Source organism: Staurois parvus, unplaced genomic scaffold, assembly GCF_062004578.1.
Source record: "Staurois parvus isolate SC_StPar_1 unplaced genomic scaffold, SC_StPar_1.0 ptg000682l, whole genome shotgun sequence".
NCBI lineage: Eukaryota > Metazoa > Chordata > Amphibia > Anura > Ranidae > Staurois > Staurois parvus.
The window spans coordinates 9,115,195-9,129,615 of NW_028318478.1; the positions used below are offsets into that span (position 1 = coordinate 9,115,195).

General features: G+C 41.5%; 1 protein-coding gene across 1 annotated transcript in view; it reads right to left on the minus strand.

The window, feature by feature from the left end:
- ENTREP2 (endosomal transmembrane epsin interactor 2) overlaps window positions 1-14,421 on the minus strand; it is a 1,018,721-nt gene that overhangs the window by 134,648 nt on the left and 869,652 nt on the right. Inside the window, exon 6 of the mRNA XM_089652451.1 lies at window positions 5,841-6,001. Coding sequence (XP_089508577.1) covers window positions 5,841-6,001 — 161 coding nt within the window. The remainder of the gene's footprint in view (window positions 1-5,840; window positions 6,002-14,421) is intronic.

Genomic DNA, 14,421 nt, shown 5'->3' on the forward strand with positions numbered 1-14,421 from the left:
AGGGCTCTCATGCGCATGCACGGGAGTGATGTCAACACGACTCCGGCCACTCATATAGCATCCCACAAACCCAGTGGGAAGACAGGGGGAAGATGGAAGCCATGCCAATAATGGCAGCGCGCCAATGGAGGGCTTTGTTCTAACTTAAGATTTTCATAATGTGCTAGTATGCATCGCACATTATGACATTACCTTGCAGGAGATTTTTTTTTTTTCTGCTGTGGTTTAATAATACTTGAAGTAAAGAGACATCTCCTCAGTGGGATACAGATGGCAGAAAAACATGACCCTCTGTTATGCTATTCAAAATGAAAAAAGCTTTGCCCTTAGTTCTACCGTATTTATTATAACATCTATGTATTTTTTTTTTACAAAGGACAAACATACTGTAAATACCTAAATCTTTCTAAATATTAGATTCATCTAATCCCCTGCACAGCAGAAATACTCATGCTGGGAGGGGGATAGTCAGAAGATCTGATCTAATCAGACTCTGCTGCTTTGCACAATGTTGTCTGGTGCCATGCTAAGAGTAAGGAGAGCTTAGGTATGTCTCAAGTGTCCAGTCACAGACTGGGGTGGGTTTTGGACCAGGCAGTATTAATTAAAGGGTAAGTTCACCTTTTTGAGCAGAATTTCACTTCTCATAATAAATAGAAGTCTTTTCTAATGTCCTTTCGGTCCCAGCCATCCCAGTGTATCACTCACGTATCCCATTCACTGAAGCTTTTTCACATTTCTATTTGAGTTTTTATAAAAACTTTCTGCTTGCATCACTTCCTGTCAGGGGCGGACTGACAACTCATGGGGCCCCCGGGCAATAGGGGATCATGGGGCCCCTGTGTCCTTGCCCAAACTCAAAAAAGCCTATGAAAAAGGTACCAGGGGCATCTCATGGGGCCCCCTACTGACCCCGTGCCCTCGGGCAGTGCCCGAGTTTCCAAATGGTCAGTCCGCCCATGCTTCCTGTAGATCATCTCCTATCATGCACTGCCTTGCTATATCACAGAATTGAGCATGAAATGTCTTCTTACTACTCTGAACCACACTTCCCTCATTACTATAGCACCTCTTTTTCTTTTTTTCAGCCACGTTCCTTATTCTTCCCTTAAGGTGACCATACATATTACAAAATTATTGTACAGTCTCCTTTAGATCTACCATCAGTTGTGTAATACAAGAGCCTGTTTGATTTGATAGAAATTGAGTAGATTGTGGTTGGTTCATAATTTTGGTAAATCTGAAGGAAATAGTACAGAGAACGTTCAATCAGGTTGCACAGTGTGTGGCCATCTGTATGCAAGTACATAGGAGGGAGTGGAAGGAGACACTCAGCTGTCAGGCCCCAATCACATCTTCACATAGTGGGAACTCACGTTCCTGCACGCGTTTTTTTTTTAGCTCATCATGCATAGGGCTGTCACTTGGGTGGGCGACTCTACTTGCAACAAATGCCAAAAAAAGCTCCAGAACTTTTTTTAAGAGTGGAGCATGACATGTTTTTACTGCACTTTTTGGTGCACTTGCAGCACAGTTGTCACACGGCAGATACACACCTGCTACCTGCACTTGGGGTGCCATTAACATTTAATTGCAGTACAAGTTTGATGCATGCTTGCAGTATGTTTCCAATATGCACGCCAAAGGGTGTGTATTCTGTGCAGTTCGCTGTGCTTTTGGAAATTTTTAGGCCTCATTCACACCTAGTGTAGTGGGAGCACACATATTTTGGCTCGTTTTTTCCACAACACGTATAGCGCAGCCCATGGATTTCAATGGGCTGCCCCACACATGGCAAAGTAGCTCATGGTACATTTTAGCGCGTTGAGGTTTTCACGTTTTTTACTGTACGGTTTGCTGCGTATGTCACTCGTTTTTTTGACATGGCAAAATGTGTGCTTGCTTCTGCATTTGGGGTGCTATTAACAATTAATGGCAGAAAGTGTGACTAGGTAATTTTAGGTGTATAAAAGTAAAGATACACTATAATATTATGATTGTATAATCTCTGTATGATCTCCTTTAGATTTATCAAAACTATATAACAGGAGGATCACTCTGTATCCAATCAGGCAGGCCCTTGTGCTACATAGTTGAAGGTCGATGTAAAGGAGATTGTACAAACAGATTGTATAGTGAGCAGGGGTGGACTGACCATTTGGAAACTTGGGCACTGCCCGAGGGCCCTCGGTCAGTAGGGGGCCCCATGAGATGCCCCTGGTACCTTTTTCATAGGCTTTTTTGAGTTTGGGCAAGGACACAGGGGCCCCATGATCCCCTATTGCCCGGGGGCCCCATGAGTTGTCAGTCCGCCCCTGATAGTGAGCTTTACAGACTTTGAGGAGCACACTCACTCCATATACGTGTACAAATAAAACTTCAGCACAAAAAATAATACCCAACGTCCTGTGTATACTGGGTCTGCTGACACTTACATGCCTTTCCACACACAAATAGGTATATCTTACATTAGTGCCACGCAAATAAACAGCCATCTGTTTTTTTTCTATCTTACCTTCATCTTGGATAGATTATTCATTTGGCAGAGTGTGCTGAAGCTGAACAATCATATAACAGTCTATGTGGAACAGTATATGGAGTGAGTGTATCTTATATTAGTGCCTTGCATATATCTCTATATACTGTACACAGTCTCCTAGGTACATCAAAAAACATGTTATCTAAACACTTGTGAATATAATAACCACAACTTATAGTCCTTCATATATGATTTTATCCATGCATATAGAACTTTGTGCCAAAAAGGTGCTCCTTTTAACTTGTGTCCACATATATTCTTAGAGGTGCTCCTCCACCAGAGACATACATATATACTCTCACCTCCTTCTATGACCCAAATTGCATTGGTCAAATAGCTACTTTCCCTTTTAACTCGGGTAGGTATAATGTATTGTAAGCTCCACTCTCCTCCTCACTTTGCTGCAGATGGTCTCGTCTCCTCTTTATTCCACATATCCTTGAGATTCGGGATCAAAATATGAGGACTCAAGAAGTAACTTGTTATTCCCGCGGTTTCTATAGACAGCCTGGCTCTTATTGCATCTTGTGGAAGCACAGTCCAGTGAGAGACTGTATTTATTCAGGAGGTTCCCTGCAGGGCAGTCAATGACAAAGCATTTTCTTTTTGCTCTTAGGGCTCATGTACACTGCAGCTGATAAACTCACGTTCAGGAGCTTTTTTGCGTTTTTTTCAGCAGCCCCCTGAACTCTCCCTAATGTTTTCCTATGCGTCCATGTACACTATGTCGTTTACAGGCAGTTGAGTTTACAGTTGTTTTTTTGAACACACCAAACTTGCGTTCAGGAGTATATTTTATCGGCGTTTCAAACGCCAAACACTTGTAAACGCGGTTAACCGCATTTTTAAGTGTTTGCGTTTAGAAGCTTTTTTTAACTGTTCCATGTCCAGATGTTGTCCAGAGCCTTTTTTCATTATCAGAAATGCAAAACATTTTCCAGGTACTCAAATGGAGCTAGGACACCAGCGCAGTCAGTTCCTGGTTTTGTGTGAAGCAAAAATTGGTAGAACATGCCGCATTATGCTCATGATGGGATCCATAGTGAATACAACCAGAAAAGACAGCTCATCTCAACACATACTGCTCTCTCTGCTTCTGCTTTCTCAATCTCTCTCAAAATGTCTGAAATAGTTAATTTTTTACTGTTTTTCAGTGCATTCTGGGCATTTAGGAAGGTCTCCTGAGGTTATCTTTTAAAAACGCTTCTAAGCGCAAACACACATGAACGCGGTATGCAAACACGGCTAAACTAACATTTTTTAATCTAAGTTTTCCAGCAGTCAGTTTCAATCATTCAGTACAGTTTTCCAAACGTCCCGTGTACATGAGCCCTTAGTTTCTACTGTTGCCACATTCTGTTTTGTTCTTCATCTGGCAATTACTTTCCTTTCTCTGTTCTGAAAAAAATCCTATTTGTTTCACCATGTCTGTTCTTAAACTGATTCTTGATTGGGAGGGTCTACTTTCATTCAATGAAAATAAACAGTGAAAGTAGACCCTCCCAATCAAGAATCAGTTTGAGAAAGGACATGGTGAAACAAACAGGATTTTTTTCAGAACAGAGAAAGAAAAGGAACTGCCAGATGATGATCAAAACAGAATGTGGCAACAGTAGAAACTAAGGGCTCATGTATACGGGGTGTTTGGAAAACTCTTCTGACCACTGGAAACTGACTGCTGGAAATTGTCAGTTTCGCCGCATTTGCATTTGCGTTTATTTGCGTTTATGCATGTTTGTGTTTAGAAGCGTTTTTAAAAGATAACCTCAGTAGACCCTCCCAAATGCCCAGAATGCACTGAAAAATAGTAAATACTTAACTATTTCAGATATTTTGAGTGTACTTTCTGATTGCATTCACTATGGATCCCATCATGAGCATAATGCGGCACATTCTACCATTTTTTCCTTCACGAGAAACCAGGAACTGACTGCACTGGTGTACTAGGTCCATTTGAATACATAGAAAAGACTTTGCATGCATTTTTGATGAAGAAATAAGACTCTGGACAGCATCTGGATATGGACCTGTCAAAAAAAGCGTTGAAATGCAAACACTTGTAAACGCGGTTAACAAGCGTTTGGCGTTTGAAACGCTGATAAAATCTACTCCTGAACGCAATTTTGGTGCGTTCAAGAAAACGACTGTAAACTTAACTGCCTGTAAATGACTATGTGTACATGGACACATATGAAAACGTAAAGGAAAGTTCAGGGGCTGCTGAAAAAAATGTTCAACAGCTCCTGAACGTCGGTTTAGCAGCTGCAGTGTACATGAGCCCTAAGAGCAAAAAGAAAATGAGTCCTCACATTTTGATCCCGAATCTTCTTAAGGATATGTGGGATAAGGAGGAGAGGAGACCATCTGCAGCAGAGTGAGGAGGAGAGTGAAGCTTACAATACATTACACCTACCCGAGTTAAAAGGGAAAGTAGCTATTTGACCAATGCAATTTGGGTCATAGAAGGAGGTGAGAGTATATATGTATGTCTCTGGTAGAGGAGCACCTCTAAGAATATATGTGGACACAAGGAAAAAGGAGCACCTGTTTGGCACAAAGTTCTATATGCATGGATAAAATCATATATGACGGACTATAAGTTGTGGTTATTATATTCACAAGTGTTTAAATCACATGTTTTTTGATGTACCTAGGAGACTGTGTACAGTATATAGAGATATATGCGAGGCACTAATATAAGATCCACTCACTCCATATACTGTTCCACATAGACTGTTATATGATCGTTCAGCACCAGCACACTCTGCCAAATAAATAATATATCCAAGATGAAGGTATGATAGAAAAAAAACAGATGGCTGTTTATTTAGTGAGAGCGGTGATTGCTGATTGCATTGGAAAAACATGAACCTGCAGAGGTGGGCAGGAGCAATCTCCTGGAAGGGGAGGGCAGGTGCAGGGCGTGTTTTTGAGGTCAGCTGGTGAACTCCTTCCTGTGTTTAAAAGTTTTCCCAACCTAAGGGCTATCCAGGAAGTTTTCTATACAGCATGCTGGAGGTTTCAGGTAATGCCTGGCCTAGGACATATAGAAAGCTTATTCTTTTCTGCAAAAGAGGCACATTAATGCTAAACTGATACATAGGGAAGCTGAAAAAAGTGAACTTACCCTTTAAAGGCAGAGTCCTCTGTAGAGAGGTTCAGAAACTAGTTATGGTGTCTGTTGAACTACAGTATATTGTACATTCTTTAGCAGGCAAAACAGTTCACATATAGTGTATGTATTTCAGCAGTTCAGCATGCACTAAGAAAATCAGTAGTTCAAGTGTAATCTGCTCCTCACCTTTGTACATCCATGACAGGTGTGCAGGTATATTCAGGTGGGTAATATGGTGGAGGTGGAATAGGTGGAATAAACTCATCAAAATCCAATGTCTGGTGAAGGATTGTTCCATGAGCCATCATACAGTCCATACTGGTGGCATGTCCTCTGTGTGGTAGAAACTTAAAAACAAGACATAGAATCAACATTATACAGAGAACATAAATGTAATACTATATATGTCATTTGTTATTTGTGTATGAAGCATGCTCCCTTCCGGTGTACACTAAAAATGTAATATTGACATTTAGAAATGAATTTAAGAAAAAGTCAAATAGCAGAGAAGGTCCTCAGACTGTATTACAAATATCTACTTCATAATATATGTAGTTTTGTTTTCTGTTTTCCCATATAAGTCAGCTTAATGATAAAAACAGCTAAAACTACTGTCATAGCCATACTGAGAGAAACATAAGAATGCAGCATTCAGTTTTGTCTATTTTGTTAACCCCGCTGTCAATAAAGTATATAAACACATCCTGGCATAGAGCAATAGTATAGGTAAACAGTTAGATCTTTGTAGGTATGGCCAACGTTTGCTGTAGTCTCTAGGGTGGATATACTAAAGGCAAATAGACATTTTGGAAGTGCAGTTGCACTCATCTCCCCCCTTACTTTGGTAAAGCTTCACTTTGTAAAGACTATCCAATCAGGTGCAGGGAAATGCTGTTTTTCTTCTTTTTCCTTGCACCTGATTGGATATTCCTTACAAAGTGAAGTTTCACCACATTCATGAAAATGAGTGCAACTACACTTCCAAAGTGCAGAGTATATTTGCCTTTAGTAAATCCACCCTCTGTTTACTTGAATGATGAAATAATAAAACAATGATACAAAGGTTTTACCATACCTCCCAACTTTGGAACTTGGAATGAAGGACACCTAGGGATGGAAAAAATATGCAGAGCGCACTGGGAAAAAATAGACATGGCTAGAATGCGCTATATATTGAGGTGACTTAAATAGAGTCTATAGCGGTATTAAACCCAAAAGCAAGCATTTATTATAGTTCAGCTCTCCAACTCTAAGATGTGATGACTGCATTAGCTTTCTTTTTTAGACTTTCTTCTATTTTTACCTGGTGATACAGCCAGTACCTCTGTTGTTTTTCAAAAGAACAAGCTGTCCTGCAGATGTAGCAGTTAGAGTGATGCGACAAACCTTTTACCACTGACAGGGGTGCTTACAATGAATAGCTTTTATTTATTTAAGTAAGACCTTTATCCTAAAAGAAAAAAATCTGCTTGCTGTAACTGCTTATAAAGTGTTAATGTATCTAAATCTGCTAGGGAAAAAAGCCTGAAAAAAAGAAAACTATCACAGCCACCACATTTAATGAATGATAAGCTGCAATATATTGCATTTTTGATTTTGGGATTAATACTGATGTAAGCCTCCATATGGTATATACCAAGGGCGGACTGACAACTCATGGGGCCCCCGGGCAATAGGGGATCATGGGGCCCCTGTGTCCTTGCCCAAACGCAAAAAAGCCTATGAAAAAGGTACCAGGGGCATCTCATGGGGCCCCCTACTGACCCTGGGCCCTCGGGCAGTGCCCAAGTTTCCAAATGGTCAGTCCGTCCCTGGTATATACTGTACACAGTGTGCAGTCCTTGTACCCACAAAATACGCCCTCATTTCTGTGCTATAAGTCAGAGGCTCACTGATATAAACTGGCAGGTAAAAAAAAAACAGTTCTGCCATGTATACTCTCAGATACAGTCAAGGGCTGAGGTATACTTAGTTGACCTTTATATTGGAATCTCCCCTTCACATCAGAATTCCCCCCTTTCACATCTGTTGTTCCCCTTCACATTAAAGTCCCCCCTTTCTCACCATGAGTATCCTTCTTCACATCAGTATTTCTCCCTTACATCAGAAGACCCCACACATCAGAAGTCCCTTCATCAAATTAACAGTCCCCCTTTCATATCAGGATTTCCTCCTTTCACATCAGAGTCCCCTGTTCACCTGAGGATTCCCATCTTCACATGAGGAGACCCCCTTTTCACATCAGGAGTTCCTCCTTCAAATGAGAGCCCCAGACCCTTCACATCAGAGTTCCCTTTTACATCAGGAGTCCCCTCTCAAATCAAGAGTTTCCCCTGTACATCAGGAGGCCAACCCTTTACATTTTGAACCACCCTTCAATTCAGGTATTCCTCTCTCACATCAGAGTCCCACCTTCACATGAGGAGTCCCCCTTTTCACATCAGGAGTTCCTTTCCTTCAAATGAGAACCCTACACCCTTCACATCAGAGTTCCCTTTTACATCAGGAGTCCCCTCTCACATCAAGAGTTTCCCCTGTACATCAGGAGGCCAACCCTTTACATTTTGAACCACCCTTCAATTCAGGTATTCCCCGCTCACATCAGAGTCCCACCTTCACATGAGGAGTCCCCCTTTTCACATCAGGAGTTCCTTTCCTTCAAATGAGAACCCCACACCCTTCACATCAGAGTTCTCTTTTACATCAGGAGTCCCCTCTCACAGCAAGAGTTTCCCCTGTACATCAGGAGGCCAACCCTTTACATTAGGGAACCACCCTTCTATTCAGGTGGTCCCCTTTCACATCAGAGTCCCCCTTTACAACAGGAGTCCTCTCTTCACAAATTAGAATCTCTCTTCACATCAGGCCCTGGGGGGGGGGGGGGTGCATGAGGGGGGGGAGGGGTGTTCCAGGGATATGAATTAAATAGATAGGGGCTGGGACAGGGATCCTAAGCTTAGAATGTAGACAGCTAAAAGGGAAATACTGCAGGCTGGATTACAGTGTTAAAGTGTTACTAAATCCAGGACCTGCATTCACTATATCTGGTCTCCCACAGTGCAACATGCAAAATCCAATTATTTTAATAAATATAAATTGCTAAATATCTTTTCTTATCAGCAGTTAGAGCAGTCTTGTGACTTCTATCAGTGTCCAGCAGAGCACTGGATAAAGCTTGTAGAAGGCGTTCTCATTCTCTCCTGATTGTCCTATGAGGCTGCATCACCCCTGACCCTCTGTCTGGACAGTGCTGATTGGCCTTGTGCTGATTGCATGCACTTTCCCCCCCAAAAAAAAATTCTCTAGCAATAAACACCAAACTGAGCATGTGCAGCTTGCAGATCCAAGGATCTGTTCTATCACCAGATGGATTGGGGACAGTAGAAGGGGAGGATCAAAGAAGACAGGATCAAACAGCCTTTTTACTCAATGTGGAGGATTAACCCCCTAGCATACTTTACTGCATATACAGACTGATTTTACTGTTGTGGGTTTAGTAACACTTTAAGTGGAGGGAGTTGGGCTGTGGACCAGGAGAAGTATCTGGGGAATGGAGAAATTTAGCAGGAACTACTGGTGGAGAAAGGGAAAATGCTGGTGACTGAACTAGAGTGCCTGTTGGTGGGAAAAGGAAGTAGGCATCTAATGGAGAGAAAATGGAGGTCTGGTGTGTCAGGACAGGGAGCGATTGATGACTGGGAAGGGGAGATGTGTATTAAGCCCCATACACATGAAGAGAATATTTTACGAATGATCGTCCATTTTTTTTTGCATGCTAGTCTCATATTGAAAATGAAGAGGTTATTAAAGTTACAAAAATTCTTCTGCGACAGAAAGAAAATTCAAAAGAGATGTAATGCATTTGTATTGTATTTTTGGATGAAAACAGTACTGTTTAAATGAAAATCGTACGATTTGGTATCGTACAAGAAAAATGTTCGTGCTTGTCCCTTCTAATTAATTTCAGACCAAAGCTGTGTGCTAACGATCAGATAATTGTACGATTGCTTTGAAAGTGGTATTTTTGTACGATTTTCTGATCATGTGTACTAGGCTTTAGGATCAGAGATGCTGCTGGTGGGGGAGGAGAGCGGGAAAACAGAGCTTCAGGACTAAAGTCGCTGATTGCAGAGAAAGAAGTAGCTGGAGCTGTTAGTTGCAGGGAAGGAGAAGAGGAGAGCAGAAAACAGGTGTGATGGGATGGCAGGGAGGAGAGAATGTATAGACCAAAGGAGAATCAATGAGCTGGACTGGAGAGGAGAGCTTGTGGAGGACTGTGTAGGTGCAGCAGGAGCAGAGAGATCACCAACTCGTCAGATGTCGAAGAACCAGTATGTCATGCAATGGATGTTGGCTCCCAGAATTGGAAATGAAAGCGGTGTGAGATACTGACAGACAAATGTGGAGGCAGGGTTATATTGTATGTCTGGATCAGGGGGCGGACTGACCATTTGGAAACTTGCGCACTGCCGGAGGGCCCGGGGTCAGTAGGGGGCCCCATGAGATACCCCTGGTACCTTTTTCATAGGCTTTTTTGAGTTTGGGCAAGGACACAGGGGCCCCATGATCCCCTATTGCCCGGGGGCCCCATGAGTTGTCAGTCCGCTCCTGGGCTGGACCAGGGTGTTCTGATGTGTTTGAGATCAGTTGCAGGGATTGTGAATTGGAGGTAAAAAATGGAATATTGTAAAACACAGAAATTGTGGCAAAAGATGAAGAGAGAAAAAAAATGGCTGTCATTTCTCCTGCCTTGTATCTGCTGCGCAGGAGAAGAGTGAGGGGCAGTGGAGGTGATGCGGGAAAATGCTCAGCTAAGTGGTACTGCGGGACATATATCAAAATCCAGGGCTGTCCACACAGAATCCGGGACTGTTGGGAAGCATGGTTTTACTGTTAAAGTCAAAATATCTACACCACAGCATGTATTTTTAAAATATATTTAAAAAGACTGCATTCAGGTAAGGTACCGGGTATCCCCACTACCCCCAAGTCATAGTTTTACCCAACCCAGGACAGTTTAATTGGAGAGAGCTAAATTTGAAACCTTTCCACCAAACACATAGGTTCCCATATGAAAGGTTAGCATCCTTATAAATGACCTTTGTTGTCAGCACTTTGTTGCATTCTATTTAGGTGGGTGATCATTTAATTTACAGACATGATACAGCTTATCACCCTAACTGGTATTATCACAAATTATCCTTGCATCTTTTAAGCAGTATCAATACAGCCTCATTATCTATGCTCCAGCAATCAGAATGACGCCCATCAATCCATTCTATTCCTTTTCTTCAGCCAGTTCTCTAATGTGAGTGTCAGAGGAGCAGAGACAAGACAGTGATGCTGAGGAACACTTTCAATTACATGGAAAAACAGTAGACTAATGAGCCCGTTAGAATGTCAAACCAGTACATGACTCAACAGGGACCGTTCTGGGGATCAAATGATGTAGAGACCCTTTAACCCCTCTTCTTGTGCTGTGCTAAAGAAAAACCACAGCTAAAGCCAATCGAAGAAAATTGTGTCTCTATTCCTCCCTTAGGCAAGGTTCTGTTGTCATGTCGTTTTCCCTGGATCTCTAGCAGCCTGGCTCTTTAATTCTTGCCTCTGGAAAGAACTGAGCTGATAATATTTGCTGAAGGCACAATTCTGTATTGTGCTTGAACTACTAAGTTCTTGTTTGTGCTGATGTCTGCTTGCATTACTGTGATCTACAGTCAATCTGAAAAAGACATAAGCAGAATATTGCACTTGTGGTTTTCTGGAGGTTGCAGTTGTGTACCGCACATTAAAACAGTTGGAAAAATAAGACTTTCTATTTAGAATTCTTATGGTGGCATGGTAATTAACAGTGAAGGTTTGTCATGCTGTGGTCCTGGGGTGGAATCATTCCAGAGAGTTATCTGGCATTTTCACATTATTTCTGTGTATTTGTATATTTATGGTCTGGCAATGAACCAGTAACTAACTGGCTACTGTAAAAATTCTCTACAAGATTGATGTGTTAGAATATTAGAAATAAAAACTCCCCATCCATTCCCCATACATTTGACATACACTACGTATTTATATATGTGCAGCAGTTTCTTACTGAAAACTGTCCCTACACAACACATCCCTGCTCTTGAAGATGACAACGATCTCCTTGCCATACAGCCTTGAATCATACATGCTAGGGTTATAGGCAAGGTAGGAAGTCAATCAACCTTCCTATGTGACTTTAGAGCAGGGGCGGACTGACAACTCATGGGGCCCCCGGGCAATAGGGGATCATGGGGCCCCTGTGTCCTTGCCCAAATTCAAAAAAGCCTATGAAAAAGGTACCAGGGGCATCTCATGGGGCCCCCTACTGACCCCGGGCCCTCGGGCAGTGCCCAAGTTTCCAAATGGTCAGTCCGCCCCTGCTTTAGAATATAGGTGGAATCTCTATCATTTTGAGAAAGCTCACGATAAGGGTTCATGTACACTTCAGCTGATAAACTCACGTTCAGGAGCTTTTCTGCTTTTTTTTCAGCAGCCCCTGAACTCTCCCTAATTTTTTCCTATGTGTCAATGTACACTATGTCGTTTACAGTTGTTTTTTTGTTTTTTTTTGAACGCACCAAACTTGTGTTCAGGAGTAGATTTTATCAGAGTTTCAAATGCCAAATGCTTGTAAACGCGGCTAACCGCGTTTATAAGCGTTTGCGTTTAGAAGCGTTTTTCAACTGTTCCATATCCAAATGCTGTCCAGAGCCTTTTTTCATCATCAGAAATGCATGCAAAGTGTTTTCCATGTATTCAAATGGACCTAGTACACCAGCACAGTGAATTCCAGGTTTTGCGTGAAGGAAAAAATGGTAGAACGTGCTGCATTATGCTCAAGATGGGATCCATAGTGAACACAACCAGAAAAGATAGGTAATCTCAACACATACTGCTCTCTCTGCTTCTGCTCTCTCTATTTCAAATGTCTGAAATAGTTAATTTTTTACTGTTTTTCAGTGCATTTTGGAAGGTCTCCTGAGGTTATCTTAAAAAAACGCTTCTAATTGCAAACGCTCATAAACGCACATAAACGCGGTATGCAATCGCGGTTAACAGACGTTTTTTAACCTACGTTTTCCAGCAGTCAGTTTGCATCATTCAGAAGTGATTTTCCAAACGTCCCGTGTACATGGAGCCTAACAGGTTCTTAGTGGGAATCAAACTCAGGTAACCAGAGCTGGCAGCCCACAGTGCCACAATTAAGGCACTTACTTTTTTAAAATTTAATTTACATTTTTTTTCACACACACATTAAAATCAGAACTTTTTGTTAGAAAATTACTTATAACCACCAAAACTATATATTTGTGAAAGCAGAGGCCTTAAAGAATAAAATGTGGCTGTTGCCATTTTTTATGTCACAAAATATTTTATCAAATTCTAATTTTCTGAAAAAAACACACTCAAATACATTTTTGTGCGCACAAACATAATATAATACCCATTTGTTGTAAAATATAAACGCTGAAGTTGCATGGAGTAAATAAATACCAAACATGTCAAGACTCAAACTTGCGAGCACCTGAGAAATGACAACAAACTACGATACCTAAAATTGTTAACAGGCAACGATTTAAAACAAGTGCATTAACAGGTTATTGGCGTAGAGTTAATGAGGAATAATGGTCCTAGAATAATTGCTATCACTCTGATATTTGTGGTGTTACCTCATATGTGTAGTGTGTTCGCTGCAGGACCTATGTACGCATTTGCATTTGTGTGTGCGCAGGGGGTGGGAGTGCTTTTAATTTTTGTTATTACTATTTTTATTTTTTTATTACTATTTTTATTTTTTTTTATTCAAATTAATTTTTTTACACGTTTAGAGGGGTAAAAAAATGGGATAACTTTGGGCAGTGACAGGTACTCTTTATGGAGACATCAGGTGTCTTTTGGACTCCCAATGTCTCCCTTGCCTTCCAAAACGGCTAATCGAGCACAGATCATGCTTGATCAGCAACTTCCCTGGCTTTAACAGCCAGGGAATGACAGCTCTGAAAGTGACAAAATCATCATCGCTTCAGGCTTCATTTGTCACAGAGGAGCTTGGGGAATGGATGTTCCTCCATCTCCTTTGTGTGAAAGGATCCCAGTTGTTTACTGTAGGTGGCATTGGGAGATGCGTTGTGGCCCTGTACTGTAAAAGTGATCAGGGAGCTCTATAGAGCTTTTACAAGGCAGCTGATTGCTGGATGCAATAAATAGTACCAAGATCATGGCAGCAGCTTCAGCCATGATCTTGTATTATTATTATATAGGATTTATATAGCGCCAACAGTTTGCTCAGCGCTTTACAATATAACGGAAGACAATACAGCAACAATACAGTTCAATATAAGAAGGATAGGAGGGCCTGATCCTGGGAGCTTACAATCTTGTAAAAACCTCTTACTATCAGGATGTGTTTATACGTACATTGCTCAGCAAGGGGTTAAAGTGGCAGTTCAGTCCTTTGTTCTGGATAGAATTTACAATCTAATGTTGCTGCTTCACATGCATATATACATATACCTGGGCCAATTCAGGCAGGAGTCAATTAATCTACCAGCATGATTCTGGAGTGTAGGAGGAAACCAGAGTATCCAAAGGATACCCATGCAGGCACATAGGGAACATGCGAACTTCACGCAGGTAGTGTCCTGGTTGGGATTCTAACCGGCGATTACAATACTGCAAAGCCCTAAGTCACTGAACTGAACATTATTGGAAAACTTTAAATGCTAAAAAATTTTAACTGAAA